The following is a 15,888-nucleotide window of genomic DNA, read 5'->3' as shown; positions in this document are numbered from 1 at the left end:
TGGTTCCCAAACTAGGGGTGCTGCTTGTTCAGGGAAAGCCCCTGGCGGGCCAGGCCAGTTTGTTTACCTGCCGTGTCCGCAGGTTTGGCCGATCGTGGTTCCCACTGGCCGCTGTTCGCTGCTCCAGGCCAATGGGGGCTGTGGGAAGCGGTGTGGGCCGAGGAACATGGTGGCCGCCCTTCCCGCAGCCCCCATTGGCCTGGAGCAGTGAACCGCGGTCAGTAGGAACCACGATCAGCGAAACCTGCGGACGCAGCAGGTAAACAAACCGGCCTGGCCCGCCAGGGGCTTTCCCTGAACAAGTGGCGCCCCTAGTTTGGGAACCACTGACCTATGCCAATGGGAAGGCTCTTCTATCAGTATAGTTAATCCACCTCCCCAAGTGGTGGTAGTTAAGCCAACAGAAGATAGCGCTAGGCTGACAGTAGAATTCTGTACCTGGGGTTAGGTTGGCATAGCTATGTCTCTCAGTGGTTTGGATTTTTCACACCTATGAGGGATGTAGCTATGATGATGTAAGTTCCCAGTATAGACCAGCCAAGGGTCTTTTGATTTATTACATAGTTATAGCAGCATATCATCTGCAAACCTGTGTGAGAACTAAAATTGTCTAAATGACCACTATCGCCTATCAATAAATGTTTCTCTTTCTGTTTAAAATCTAGGAAACTAAATAGCAAAACATGTCATTAATGCAAAGTTAATGTTTCCTGGGGATAGCTTGTGCCCTTTGGGAAAATTAAATTCAGCAAAACTCAGACTTGTGAAAACCAGGAAACAGAGTCATGGTAAATGCCAACGCAACTTTAACTTTGCCCTCTTTCAGCGATGCACCAATACAGCTATGATACACACACTTCCATTCAGTCCATGTTACAGTGAAAAGGCAATTTGTCCTTGCCCTGTGTTCAAACACTGAGCCTCTTCTCCCAACACAATAGAACACTTTAAAAAAATTTAACAGCCATTTTATACTGTTTTAGAACTCCTGCACACTTGAACACAGGATACCGCCTAAACTTATCCTTTCCTGTACCCATCATTAAATCCAGACTGCTCTCATATCCCACTTCACTACTGGCAGTACCCATGGCAAAGAGACCCCCAATGCCCTGCCACTGATACAACCTACACAGTTCTGCATTTGAAATGATGTAGACTGGAGCTTCATGGCACATATGCACCTCTTTCCTTTGATAATATACATAGGGGACTCGGGCCCAGATCTCATCAATCGCAGCTTTCCCAAACTGCTCCAGTGTATTCCTCCACCATTCAGTACAGCTATACCTAACACTGTGACTACAGCTGGAGCGCATGCATATAATTCCCATTGGCTGTTGCCAGCTCTAGTGGGGCAGAGTTAAGGTTCTCTGAGCATTTACCTTAACTCTGTATTTCCTGGTTTTCAGAAGTTTGAGTTCTGCTGAACTCGATGTTCTGGAAGGGTACAAGCTATCACTGGGCAGCCTTAATTCTGCACTAACAAACTTTTTTGGCATTTAACTGTCAAAAAGGGTAATATTGCAGCTACCAGTATAGCAGTGATGAGGTCTTTGAGATATATTCTGTTATCTGTACTCTGCTCTGTCTTCCCAGTCTGGTAGGGGCACCAATGAGGAACCTGAAGAAGTTTTAACTTGCACATTCATATAACACGTGCATAAGCCTATAGTAGTAAACAGAATGGCCCAGCAAGCAAATATTGGTGAGCTCCTCTCTATGTTGGATTCTTCAGTTCTGCTTGTCCAGGAAGATATAACAGCTGTCTTCAAAGATAACCTCAACTCTGGTATGTGCCTCTTAAATGTTAAACTGGAGGGTTGGGAGGAAGCTTTGTAGAGAAATAAGCAAAAAGTTGAAGTTCCCTATCAAATCTACTCATTACCTCCTGCAAATGTGACTTACTTTGAAGAAACCCTCTGTCAGAGGCAGTGATTGCTTCAAGGATTAATGCTCCTTATGTTCCTCTTGCTAAAAGAGGCACTTCTTGGAAGGTCTGATAAACTGTAACTCCTGGTTCCTTGAGACTGTCTTCTTGACCCTTTTATAAGGTTACTAGGGTTTTGTGGTGTACTAAAGAAAACATGCACACCCCGGTTTTAAGTAGATATCATGCTCCCTTCCTACCAAGTACGTCCAACAAGTGAAGGTGTTTCATCCACTTCAGTCACTTCAAACAATGCCTTCTCCTTGTGAAATGCCATTCTTCATTTTGCTATACAAATGCTTTCTGCTACCACTAAGAGCATTCCTATGGCTATTAGTGGATCCATTTCAGTGTGGAACAGCATTATTACTCCCCTTGCCCCTAAACTTGCTTCATGTGGGGAACGGAGGAGGGAATCCAGCTGATTGCCAGATTTCACCCAGCAGCATGGAACACTAGCTGTAGACTCTCTACAAAGGTTTAGTCAGTGTCACACATCTAATCATTTAGTTTGGGACACTTTAGGAAATCCTGGTGTCAGTTTTCAGGAAGGTCTGTTTCCTCTCTCTCACCATGCTAGACAATCAGAGAGAGACTTGGGGGTGGGAGAATATAATTGGGAGGTCTCATTTTTAAAAACCTGGGGAATTTTCTAGAGGCACCTGTAAGAATGTTGTTCAATTCTGCAATTTTAATCTTTTACAATAGAAAATTTTTGTTCATTTTAGTTTATAACCTGTCCTATTCCTTTTTGTTGCTGACAACAAACTGTAGACCGTGGACCGATGCTTGTGAATATGCTAGTAGATTACTACTTGGAAAACAATTCTCAGCAGGCATTGCAGATCTTGTCCACATTGCAAGAGCCCCATGACAAGGTAAAATAACTTAGTTTCTGGAGAAAATGGAGCATGGCAGATGTTACTCTAGTATTAGAGAAGCTTCTAAATAGAAGGCCAGTTAAAATTCTTCTTTTCCCTTGATGTAGAATCAATTGATACGTTTTATCTGTGTTGTAAGAGTAGGTTAGGTTTAGTTTAAAAAAAACAAAACAAAACTCAAACACAGAACTTCATTTTGTTTCATGGATTACTTAAACTGGGTCCATGGCTGCCATCAACTTTACATGTTGATCACAAGAGATGAAATTACAAAACTCATAGAAGATCTTTCATACAGATACTTAATATCTTTTACTTGTAATGTAATTGCTTTACAGCTTGTGGCAGCAGCTGCTTATTACTGTTACTAGATTTGTTTCCCATTGAAGGGAGGGGAAAGCGCAACTGCACAAGAATATACAGGGATTCTGCAGGCATGTGGGAATTTTTAAATGAACACTTGGCAAAACTAACAGCTGTTTTTTCTGCTATGGCTGAATACTTTGGAGCAGAATGAGTTTCCAAGCACAATGACAAATTCTGGTTTGAACAACATTTTGTTGTCAGTATCACCACAGAGAGACTTAATCTGTATCCCTGTGTTGTACTCACAGAATTATATTCAGTCTGGCTCCCTAGACACACTTGTAAAACACATTTAATTCCTGTAACTGAGAAGAGCAACTTGTCAAACATACAGATTGGTGTCTGTTGTTCATCAGGTTCCTGTAAATATTTTGTAACATTTCATTTCATTTTCTACTCCTCTGCCTCCTCCCCTAAATTTGGTTTCAGCACCTACTGGACAAAATTAATGAATATATGGGCAAAGCTGCTACCCGTTTACATACTCTCTCACTGCTGGGTCATGTGATAAGACGACAGCCATCTTGGAAACATAAACTTTCTCAAGCACCTCTCCTGCTTTCTTTACTTAAGTGTCTTAAGGTAAGAACTATGTCAACACTGAGTATTTATTATATGTATTATAAGGGGCCCTTGCTGTAATATCTGGGTGCCATTTGCATGAATTGGTTAGGGGAAAGGAAAATTTTGAAAAATAGTGAGTACATACTCTATTTCCATTGAAGCACACTGGTGGAGGAAGCCTACACTGACACTTCCCACGTAGTAGATGTTCTGTGGATCACTGATAATCCTAGGTCTGAATGCTTCTTGTTTTATAAGCACTGAATTTCCCTAAATTGTACAACTTTGTATCCTTTGCTTTATGAAAACATGTAAAAAGTTAAGATACTAAAGTTAATATAGGGAGAAAACAATGTTTTGTGATTAGCAGGAAGATTGCAAGTCAAGACTCCTGGTTTCTTTTCCTTCCTGTGCCCCTAACTTGCTGAGAGAATGTGCCAGTCACTTGACCGTCCTGTACTTTTATTTCCCCATCTGATAAATAAGTAGTAATTATATATTCTGTGTGTATCTCACATGTGAGTTATGAGAATAGATTGAAGTTTGCAAAGATATATGAATACAAGGTACAGAAATTTGCATAATTAGTTATAATAGTAGATTAGCATTAGTAGAGTCACTATTCATAAAGTTTTGTTTGTTTTTTCCTTTTAAATTGGAGGCATCAGGCAGACAGAATTTACAGTTTGGGACCTCTTCAGTTACCTTAGATTTATCATGCAACAGTGCCTTCAGCTAACATAAGTGTTTTGTTTCAGCAGTGCTCAGTTTTTTGGTCTGTATTTCAGCAATCTGACAAACTGGTTGTAGCTAACCTCAAGTTTTAATACTAAAGCTCTAAACTCAAGATACAGATTATTTTGCTCTGGTCCAAATGGTTTCATTTTTATCATGTTTTTGGCCTTGTTACTATAACAGGTATACTATTTAACTTGTGTGGCTGTACAGAAAGAGGCTTGTATGCATGTAAGAGATGTTAACATGAGGACAGCTGGGGCCTAGTTTTAGTCCTCTGCCAACCATGTGGGGTACCCAGATCAAATTTCAAATCTCTTGGGCTCTGGAGGCAGAGCATGTTTAGCTCTAGACAGGCAGAGGTAGGTATACCAGTAGTGGTTTTCTCCATTCAGATAAGGAACTGATATAAAGACTGCCTTTGAAGGAAGTTAACGAATTCATAGGCAGCAGGTCAGTGGTTGGAAGACAGGATGGTAGCTGGAATCCCTGACTTTCTCTTGGGGATCTGCAAGATTAAAGGGCAGGTGTGAGAGTGAGTCAAGGTTTGGTTGGTTTAGATAAGGGTCCTTACTTTAAGGATGCCTAATCAGGTTGTAACTATGTGATGTCCATTGTGTACTAGTGCTGCGTCAGGAAAAAATGAAGCTTTTCCATTTGAATTCTGACTAATACAACTTTTCTTCATTGCAGACTGACACAGATGTAGTAGTACTCACCACTGGTGTCCTAGTGTTAATAACCATGCTGCCAATGATTCCACAGTCTGGCAAAATGTACCTTCATGATTTCTTTGGTATATTTGGCCGTCTCTCATCCTGGTGCTTGAAGAATCCAGGTGAGAGATCTGACTTTGTTGCAAGTATGATTCAGTAGCACCATTTCTCTGACTGCTGGCGAGCACTTTATCTTGGGAGACTAGTGGTGGGTTGCAGTTCTGACTCCTGGGGTTAGTTAAATGGGGAAAATTAGATACTAAACTCAAAGCTATTTCTTTTCTTTGACAGCTAATGTCTGGATGTTGCTCTTGCACCATGGTGCTTATTGGTACAACACTCTGAAATGAGGGATTCTGTGATGGTTTAAGATCAATAGTGCTGTTTCTGCCACTACATGGCAGGAATGCAACCCTTAGAGCTCTAAGGATATGGATGGATAGTTAGGTCTAGTAGATGGAAAGGTGAGAGAAAACAACTAGCTTGAACCAGGTGCTAGTTTGGAGGCTCTCAGTTATGAGTGTTAACTATGGATGTAGGAATTTCTGACAATGCTTCTGAACCAGTAACCACTAAAGTACTATTAGTATTAGACTTTTCATTTTAACATTGGTTGGTCTTAGTCCATTTTGACAATCCATATGCCATTTTGGGGCACAATTCTAGAAATTGTATGTCTTCTGTCTGTGTGACCCTGTGAACAAACGCCATAGTTGAGTATATAGAGGTGTGATTTAGAAGGCCATTTTGACATTGACTAATATCATAGCTGCATCTACAGGCCAGAAAGACAAGCCAGTAGTTACACAATTCAAACTTATGATACTTTTTTCTCTGTGGTTATCGGATTTTTATTTGACTTTGAGCTGAAAGGGGTGTCCTTATTGATTTGCTTAGTGTTCAGTCAGTCATGCAAGCTACGATTGTTGAAAAATTAACTCTTCTGCAAAGGAGCCAATCTGAATAGAAAACGCTTTGTTTTAAGGATTTATTATGTGTATTGCTGTAGCATGTAGGCTTCCTAGTTGTGGACCTTAGGTACTGTACAAACACAGGATAAAAGACAGCCTGAATGAGTACTCCATTCCTGATTTTACTTTTTAGTTCAGAGCTGATTGACACTTGTGACGTGCAAGTGCGGCCTCTCCTTTCACACAGATGATGGTGTTAAGCATTGCTAGGCTATGGTACTTCCAAACTGTCATTTGTCTTGAATCAGAACAGATATTCTTAAAGCACTATCTCTTAACTTCTGACACTCAATTTCTTTGATCTCATCAGCAGAATTTCTCTTCTTTCTCTCCTCCAATTCAATCATGTAAAAAGGCTCTAACTATTTCCCCCAGGTCATGTGGCAGAGATCTATCTCGTCCATCTCCATGCCAGTGTTTATGCACTCTTTCACCGCCTTTATGGAATGTATCCTTGCAACTTTGTCTCCTTTCTGCGCTCTCACTACAGTATGAAGGAAAACTTGGAGACTTTTGAAGAGGTGGTCAAGGTAAAATATGGCTTATGTTCATATCAGCTAAGAAGAATGTGTAGTTTATAGCTGCAAGACTGTAGTTATCTGCCAAACAGAGTTACTGCATTGATATAATTGGATTGAGTACTGTGCAGTGAAACAGGATCATGACAGATTACTGGCAGAATGAACCCTTAGTGGAAGCAAAAACAGCTTTCTAAATACAAGCAAGTCTGAAAAATTAATCTAGCTGTCACACTTGTGTAACCGTCCTCTAAACTTTTAGCCCTTGCCTATTTCAGTTACTTGTTGGTGCTCCATTTTTGGAGTTGAATATGGTACAAAGCTTTTCCAGAAGCACTAAATACATATTTCTGTGTTTGCCCCCACTTTTCCAGCCAATGATGGAACATGTACGAATTCATCCAGAATTAGTGACTGGATCCAAGGACCATGAACTGGACCCACGAAGGTATATAAATTCACTCCTCTATTAGGAAAGGCTGTGAATGAGCATTCTTTAGATGGTCTTTTTCAGGAGGCTCACAACAGAAATTTGTGCCTGCCAATAGAAAAGTCCTATGCCAGTGATACTCTGCAATCAATATTCTAAGGTACCCCAGATAAAACATAAGGTTTCTGCATCCTAGCTTTCAGCTGGGGATGGGGACACAAAAATTGTTGGAATAGGTCATTTACCAGTTGTTTGTTTGGGGGTTGAACTTCATTTTGTGTCTGGTGGGTGGATAATTACAATACCTGAGGAAGATATTTTAGTTATGGTAGAAACCAGTTAGTACTACTGTGATGTAACAATGTTATCGACAACTAATTTGCTCATTTTTCTTAACAAAATAAAGAGGAATCTGCAGGCTCATTATGTGCATTTTGATTTGACATAAGCTACCGTATCTGTTTCACTGGGTCAAGTTTTAATATTGTGTTTTTTTACCTTTGGCTCATTAGAAGTGCTTAATAGAATTTAAGTATTTAAAATGGCTTCAGTGTATCTGATCTGGTGCCTAGAAAATTCGATTCGGTTAACAGATCAATTCTTTTAACAGGTGTGTTTTTATGTGGCCTCAGCTCTACTAACTTTTTTAGAAATAGGCCCATTTGCCTGCAGCAGCACCACTTGCTGCTTTTCTCTTGTCTCCACAGGCCCAGCAACTGAAGAGGAGAAATTGATTCTTGTTCCTGCACAATAGTGCTCTTCCCCTGCTTTCAGAGTCACTAGGAAAACGCTACTAAATGGGAACCCATTGACTATCACAATGATCAATTTTGCAGGCTTCTCCCAGCTGCATTTTGGGGTGGGGGTGGGGCAACACCTCTAAAGAGTTAGATTGGCACAGAATTGTCAGTTAAAGCCCTTTGGGTTAGTATCTTGCATAAACTATCTTGCTTCAAATTTTATCTTATGGCCAAAAGCAAAGTAGCTTCTAAATGGATAACTTCCCGTTTTTTCTTACTATACTTTAACATGCAATGAACTTCCATCCTCTGAGGTCTTGGTCTGTTCTAATTTGACTGCTGAGTTTAGTTACTCAGTTATACAGAGAAGAGGTGTACAGAGTGAAAGAAACAAATATAATTTTTGTGCCCAAAACTTAAAACAAGTAAAACTCCTTAATTGGTGTACCAGATAGCAACTTGCAAAATAGTTTCAGATTCTGCACTGCTGGTTTGTCTAAATTTGGACTCCCAACATCTGAGGGTAGCTGATCTGATCTCTCCATGTATTGAAGCTCAGGACCATTCAAGCCTTTGTATGCTTTTCCTCCTTTCCAGAGTGCTCCACAGAAGAGCCTGCTTGGTTCAAATAGATCTATTTCAAAGCTGTTATGTTGCCAAATTGGAGTCACCTCTTATGAGTCATCTAGGTGCAATTTCTTTGTAAACTGTCTAAAATGTTGCAAGGCACTTGTATGGTGCCTCAGTCGTGTTTCAGATGGGATCATGCAAAGCTGGCAGGAACACAAATGAGCCATCCGACAAACCAGTTCCTAATATGTCCAGGAACCTTGATTTAGAATCATAATTAGCTTATTTAAGACTAACTTACTCTTTTGGCTCCAAAAACTATCTGCAGGTGGAAAAGACTAGAAACTCATGATGTTGTGATAGAATGTGCCAAAATCTCCCTGGACCCAAAAGAAGCCTCATATGAAGACAGCTATTATTCTGTGTCACAGCCAGTCAGCATATGCTTGCAGCCTCGTCAAACTGACCCCAATGCCAGTCCTTACATTGACACACACAGCAGCTATGGTAAGAGCTGATTGCCACTTTTAATATCCATTGGAAGCAGACCAGCTATGTACAAAAAAATCACAGTTCTTACTATTATACCCTCCTTGGAGTCCAGTTCTACAAGACGACTTTTGCAAAAAGAACATTCTCTCTCTTTCTCTCCCCCCCACCTCCTTCCGTACACGCGTATGAAGTCCGGATATTACTGTTCTCTAGCAATGTCACAAAGCTGTGTCCTTTTTCCTTGAAGGATGAGCTAAGACAATTCCTGTTGCCTTGTCTGTCATATACTCAGAATTGACAGTAGTGATTAGCTGGTCAAGTGTTCAGCACTTTGAGAATTAGGCCTCTTTAAGGTTGCACGCTCAAATACTGAAAAAATCATTAGCCACTTAAAATTAGTGGTGTTATATATTTTGCATGGATGGAAAGGGATAAATCTGCTCTCCAATAGCCAGATTGTGCATAGGAACGGATGAGTGGATTTGATTTTTTTTTAAATAAAAACTGTTAAATATCTGCAAGAAGGACCATCAAGACCTAAATCAGATTTGATAAACTAACATGAATGTTCCTTTTTTTTTTTTTTTAAACTCCAGGGACTTCCACTTCTACCCCTTATTCCACTCCTAGGCTAACCCTATTACAAATGCAAGGGCAGCTACGTCCGATTCTGAGCCCACAGTCTTCGCGGCTGTCAGCTGAGCCACAGCAGGTAATGCACCTAACCATGGCATACCAGCATGTTATTACAAAGATGTTCACTCTTCAGTTCTTAAATTGGCTTTTTCATTGGATTTGGATATTTTAGAAATAAATGCATTTGCTTTCAGGTGAGCAAGCATTGCAGCTTCCTAGTATAACTTCTGTACCTAATATAGTAAAGAATTAAATGTAATCCTCATTGATATCTTTTTGTTTTTGACATTTGGCATAGGCCAGAATGTGTGTATTTCATTTAGGTTTTTATTACATATGCCTAATTGATTTGCTTATATTGTGAGTCAGGTTACCATCTGGAGCCCCTCTGCAGTTTGTGGTATGACCACTCCACCAACCTCTCCAGGAATTGTCTCGTCAGAGTCCTCACAAACTTCATCACAGCCTTATAGCAAATATTTTAGCACACCTGGTATGTACTGCGTTTCAGAGTTAGTATTTTAATGGGTTTTTTAACTTGGTCTAGAAGCGATACTTTGTTAAAAATATCTGTGTAGATACTTAGGGTTGCATACAGGCTCTTTAAAAGTGAATCTAAGTGTATTTGGAACGTCTTTAAATTGCTTTTCCCCTAAAAATTCTCTTACATAGTTTGCTGTTCGTAAGTTTTGATGTCTTTAGCTATATCATTACTCCACACTTGAATGGAGCATACAATTTTTTGAATGGCCGTCTTAAATGGGAACAGCCAGTTCTGCATTTGAGTTCTCCAAATCAGCATTTAGACATCCAAGTACTCATTTACACAGCTAAGTTCTACTATGAACACTGAGACAGAGAACTGGGTACCCCGAGTTAAGTACCAAAGTTTGAAAACTGGATGTCCCATATGAAACTGAAAATTGTGAGGTTTGAATGGCAAATCATTTGAAGTGTGTATCACTTGAACTTTATGAATGTGAAATTAACTCAAATAAGAAGGATATGGAGTTTTAATGGTGATTAACCTTTTCTTTGCCTTTTGAGCAGGTGGAAAAGGAACCCCTCTAGGAACACCAGCCACCTCCCCTCCTCCACCCTGCATTTCAGATGACTTTGTGCACGTTTCACTCCCTCCAGCTGCTGCCACACCTCTCAAGAAGGTAAAGGCAAAATGTAATTTGCAGGCAAAGCTGGCTTCAGTCTCTGGGTTAACTTTTCATGAGAACCTGTTTTTCACTCATGGTTGTCTGTGTGTAAATCAAAAGTATTTAATTATGAAAACATAGTTTGGGCCTTAACACAAACTAACAAATTGCCTGTAACTTCAGGCAATTTATATTTGGGTTAGCCTGTCTCTGAAGTCCTTTATCAATTTACCACTTAAAGTCATCTGTCTGGAAAAATTCCCTCTCACTGAACATGTACTAGAGGCTGCTTTATGATAGATGTCTGTTGCAAAGAATCCTTATTTTCTTCCAGGAGGACAAACCGGATCCCGGGAGGCCTTCGCTGTCCCGACAGCAAAATGTCATAAACAGCGAGAAAGCATTGGGTAAACTACATCCTCTTCTCCCAGCTCTCAATAGTCTTACCCCAAAGCAGTGATCTCATTTGTGGATAAATGTTTCCAGTTACGAAAGACTTCTCCCTTGCCCTTTCTCCATTTTTTTCCCCATCCATTCCATAGTAGTTCCAGAATCCCACTCTAGCACTACGATTCAGCTTAACTTCACATGATAAAAACTTTTTATTTGTTTTCTGTTAACTATTCACCTCCAGAAATACTTTGCATGGACTGCCTTCTTAGCTGCCCCTCATCCCCACCCCAGTGTTCCACAATTTAAATATTTAATGTTTGGAACACAGAACTAAAGTGAAGGTTGCAAAAGATTAAAAAGGAGGAGAAGTTCAAGCTTTAAGGATGATCTTTGGAAGCTCTCTTATGTTTAGATTCCTCAACTTCAAAAGGACTTGCACTGTTATGCATCTGTAAGACTGCCCAGGTGTGTTCCTTCACTGCGTCAGCAGTTCAGTATAGACTCTCTCTCTCCCCTCAAATGCTTCTGGAAGCAGAACTTGGTATTTTTTCATGCTCCTGCAGTGTTACTATATCACTGCATTTGAGAGAACCCTTTCTAGTTACTTGTGGAGTAGTAAAATCTATAGAGAATGTTTGAGAGAAAAGTGTATCTTACTGGAAATGGAATCTGTACTTGCCATTTCCTCTACCCTCTATCCCACAGCCACACATCTCTGGAAGGGGTGGGAAAGGACTTTGATGGTACCACACTTAGGATGTTAAAGAATTGCTGTAGAAATGTTTTCAGGGTGGAGAAGATGCTGGAATTTAAAACTAGCTTTCCACAGTGGAGTTGTCTTGCAACACTGGTATCTGAACTTTCTGGTATTTGGCATTTGTGCTAGACTTTCCATTGGATTCACAACTTGTGACTGAGCTGCGAACCTAAGGTTTCTGTCCCTGTATTGCTTAGTATGTGCCTCTCTATCATCTGTCTCAGACTTTTGATCTGTTACTCAGTCACATATGGTTTAGTTTGTACTGCATTCATTCAGTTAAGCTTTTTTTGTAGGTAAGTACTGTTTATTGGAGCAAGATGAGTGTTTTAAAGGGAGTTTAGATCTGGCCTGGAAATCTAGCAGTGCAAACATATTTGAGACTTAAGCTTTGTCCTTCCTTTTCATGGGTAGGAGAACTGCAGACAACGTACTTCTCTTCTGTGGAGGAGACTACCTCATCTCACTCTGCAGTAACACTTCTTGTCATTTCAATATCACATTGGCTGTCTCTGGAGGGACCAGTGACCTAACACTTCAGGACTCTTTGATTTGCGGGTGGAGCAGAAATGGGGTACGCTCCTGTTTTGGGGAGGATCTAGAGGGATGGAGAATGTTGTTTGAAGATTATTTCAGCAGAAGTGGAAGATATCATATTGTTAAGTCTTATGATGACATATAACACCTGTACAATTAATTTTTGTTTTTTTTTCTTCAGAAGTGCCTGGCAGTAAAAGTTCTGTAAATTTAAGTGATCTTCCAGAATTTTTAGGTTGCCTGGCCTCTGATGAAGATAGTGTTGAGAAGGACAGAGAAGAAGGTAATGTCTGTTGGTATTCTTATGTAGGTTTTATATGCATTTAGACCTCGAGCTAGTATGGTACTGAGTTTGACGATGCAGACTTTCTAATTTTATCAAGCCAGATATAAATGAGTATTAGTTATTACTGCAGCCAGAAGAAAATGTGTGGATTCAGGGAACCTATCGGGGATACCAGCTTCTTCCTGATAAGTATTCCAAAAGTGGCATAAATTTATAGTTAGTTAATTTCACCTTGCTTCTTATCAACTCTTCCCACGTAAATCAAGAGACTTCATGTTCAATATGTAGCAACTCTGCACGTATTTCTGATGAGAATGAAATATCCTTAATTTCTGAAAGAAGTTGTTCCTGTCAAGGTATACTGAGCCACACTGCCCTGCTTAACTGTTGTAACCCTCCCTATTGGCTTTGTCTTCCTGGTCCATTTAAATGTTCTATTTTTTGAAACCTACTCCTTTTATGCAACAATCATCTTAGCGATCCTTATCGTTTACGTATGTATCAATGTAAAAATCAGATTTCAGAAGTGTAATACATAAATAATAGTAAACCCTTCTTTACATGACTAGTGTTAAGGCTGTATTTCCTCTTTTTAATCTGGGAAGAATTTCTGACTTTGAGACAATCAGTAAGTCCCTAGTTAACTCTGTAGACTCTTTTGCATTGGTTTTTAAAAAAAAAATTACCATTTATAGGCAAGTGGAAAATCTATTTATTTTAATATCAAGGATCAAACTATCTTAATTTTAGAACATTATCATTTACATTTTGTAAGAATGAATTACTTCTGCACACCCATCCCTGACATACTGATGATTACATAGTCCCTTTATAAAATATTCTGGTCAAGGTAATTTTGAAATAAAACTTTATATAATGTTCCTTAATTAGCATGCCAGGCTAGATGGCACGGCTCTAGACTTTCTTCGGGGGCTGAGCCAAAGTCTATTGAAGTCAATAGAATGATTCCATTGACTTCAGTGGATTTTAGATCAGGCACTTATAGTATCTCTTTTCACTCTCCTTTAAGATTTTTTTTCCAAAATTTTATAGAGTTTTTAATATCTACAGGTTAACTTTCCTTTTTTCCATCCCTGTTCTGTTAGTTTTCTGATATTCTGTAAAACCGCATAATATCTGTATCTTCTAGATGCATAAACAGGGATAGCCATTATTTAAAAAAAAAAAAAAAAAAAAAATGGTTGCAATACCCCTAACTATTCCTTTGAAAAATTATTCCATCCTAAAGTCTGTACTTGTTTCCAGTATTCACAACAGCCTTCTTTCCCCACAAGTAAAAAATCCAAATTCTATATTAGGAAGTAGTTAGCAAAAAAGGAAAGAGACTTCCTCTCTGTCAAAATTTCTAAAAACAAACTTACAGGAGGATAAGCAAATATTTGATTTTTATATAAAAATAGACCCCCTACTTGCTATGTGGAAAATTCACCCTTACGCAGAGGACTATTGCAAGGTTTATGTACCACTTAAAACCCTATTTTGAGTATTTGAGTGAGACAGTAGTCAGTTTCAAAGTAGTGTCTTAACACACATTGTGTTGATAGGGTGTCTTTCAATATTTTCTTCATATTAGCACTATAAGGGACGATATAACACTTTTTCCATGTTTAATATAGTTAGTCTCCCTTTTTCTTACAGATGTATGTGACTCTTTTTAATTCAGAGGCGTTTTTTCCTATGGATAAACTAAACAATATATTTACAAATTTATCACTCTTCTTTGGAACTTCAATTGACAAGGACTCGAATTAAATTAAAAAAAAAAACTCTAGAAACAAAGTGCATTGATTTACATCACCAGTTTTGATCATGATTTAAATCAACAAGCAGAAAACCTTGATATATATAATTCTTTATATTTTTAATTACTTTCCTAATGAAAGGTTGATTCTCATTGGTTGGCAACCATTAAAACATGTTGATTTGTAACTAAATATAGTCTTTTTACACAGACTTTGGTGGTGCTTTTTGAAAACCAGGAAGATACAATATATCTATATACCTATATTTAAGCAATTATATAGTGTGACAAAGTTCCTGCTCTACCTTGGTGGCTCTTGCGCTTATTGGCGGATTTGCTCGCCTTGGAGCTTCACGGCAGCCCTCAGCTTGGCTGTTTTTCTGAACCCACAGTCCAGGTAGACTCCTCCTGTGTCTGACCAGGAGTTGGGAGGATTTGGGGGGAACCCGGGCCCGCCCTCTATTCCGGGTTCCAGCCCAGGGCCCTGTGGAATGCAGCTGTCTCGAGTGCCTCCTGGAACAGCTGTGCGACAGCTACAACTCCCTGGGCTACTTCCCCATGGCCTCCTCCCAACACCTTCTTTATCCTCGCCATAGGACCTTCCTCCTGGTGTCCGATAATGCTTGTACACCTCAGTCCTCCAACAGTCCACGTTCTCACTCCCAGCTCCTAGTGCCTCTTGCTCGCAGCTCCTCACATGCACACCACAAACTGAAGTGAGCTCCTTTTTAAAACCCAGGTGCCCTGATTAGCCTGCCTTAATTGATTCTAGCAGCTTCTTGATTGGCTGCAGGTGTTTTAATCAGCCTGTCTTAATGATCTCCAGAAGGTTCCTGATTGTTCTGGAACCTTCCCTGTTACCTTACCCAGGGAAAAGGGACCTGCTTAGCCTGGGGCTAATGTATCTGCCTTCTGTTACTCTCCTATAGCCATCTGGCCCGACCCTGTCACAATAGCTTAACTTACCTCTATTTGGTTTCTTAATTTTCACATTTTTTATTGTTAAGAAATGCATCATTCACCATTGTCCATTTACTGAACTTATTTTTTTTTATTTGTGATTTGTGTAAAGTGCTATTTGGATAGAAATTCAAATTCAGTTAAAATGCACAAAAATAACTTTTTTTTTTATTCAATAAAACTACCGTAAATGTGCTGGATACATTTTAAAAAAAACTTATCAAAACATGCTTTGCATTTAAAACTAACGGTTTTATTAAATGAAGTATTATCTCTAGTTAATGAATTGAGCTGATGATTTCTGGTCAGTGTCTTTCAAGATTTCAGAATGAATAGATCTTGTTTTTTCATACCTAGTTTTTATTCATAGATTGGAAGAGGAAAACAAGCTTTCCTGCTTTATTCAACTAGTTCATTTCAGTGTTAAGAAATTGATTGGAAGCTGAAAAACTGAAATGAAGAAAAGATTCTCTCTACACCTGCAAAAGAGGCTACT

General features: G+C 39.4%; 1 protein-coding gene across 2 annotated transcripts in view; it reads left to right on the top strand.

The window, feature by feature from the left end:
- The window catches only part of TSC1 (TSC complex subunit 1), a 57,936-nt gene that overhangs the window by 20,862 nt on the left and 21,186 nt on the right, over positions 1 to 15,888 (top strand). Inside the window, exons 3-14 of one of the 2 annotated variants that reach the window (XM_074974040.1) lie at positions 1,600 to 1,792; positions 2,705 to 2,808; positions 3,607 to 3,759; positions 5,170 to 5,314; positions 6,539 to 6,693; positions 7,056 to 7,129; positions 8,750 to 8,928; positions 9,510 to 9,625; positions 9,919 to 10,042; positions 10,600 to 10,712; positions 11,032 to 11,104; positions 12,566 to 12,667. In XM_074974040.1, coding sequence (XP_074830141.1) covers positions 1,687 to 1,792; positions 2,705 to 2,808; positions 3,607 to 3,759; positions 5,170 to 5,314; positions 6,539 to 6,693; positions 7,056 to 7,129; positions 8,750 to 8,928; positions 9,510 to 9,625; positions 9,919 to 10,042; positions 10,600 to 10,712; positions 11,032 to 11,104; positions 12,566 to 12,667 — 1,444 coding nt within the window. In that variant the 5' untranslated portion in view covers positions 1,600 to 1,686. Of the gene's footprint in view, positions 1 to 1,599; positions 1,793 to 2,704; positions 2,809 to 3,606; positions 3,760 to 5,169; positions 5,315 to 6,538; positions 6,694 to 7,055; positions 7,130 to 8,749; positions 8,929 to 9,509; positions 9,626 to 9,918; positions 10,043 to 10,596; positions 10,713 to 11,031; positions 11,105 to 12,565; positions 12,668 to 15,888 lie in introns of both variants that reach the window. The other variant, XM_074974039.1, reaches the window with a different exon arrangement.

Source organism: Natator depressus, chromosome 16 (assembly GCF_965152275.1).
Source record: "Natator depressus isolate rNatDep1 chromosome 16, rNatDep2.hap1, whole genome shotgun sequence".
NCBI classification, from domain to species: Eukaryota; Metazoa; Chordata; order Testudines; family Cheloniidae; genus Natator; species Natator depressus.
This window is presented reverse-complemented; position numbering and strand designations above follow the sequence as displayed.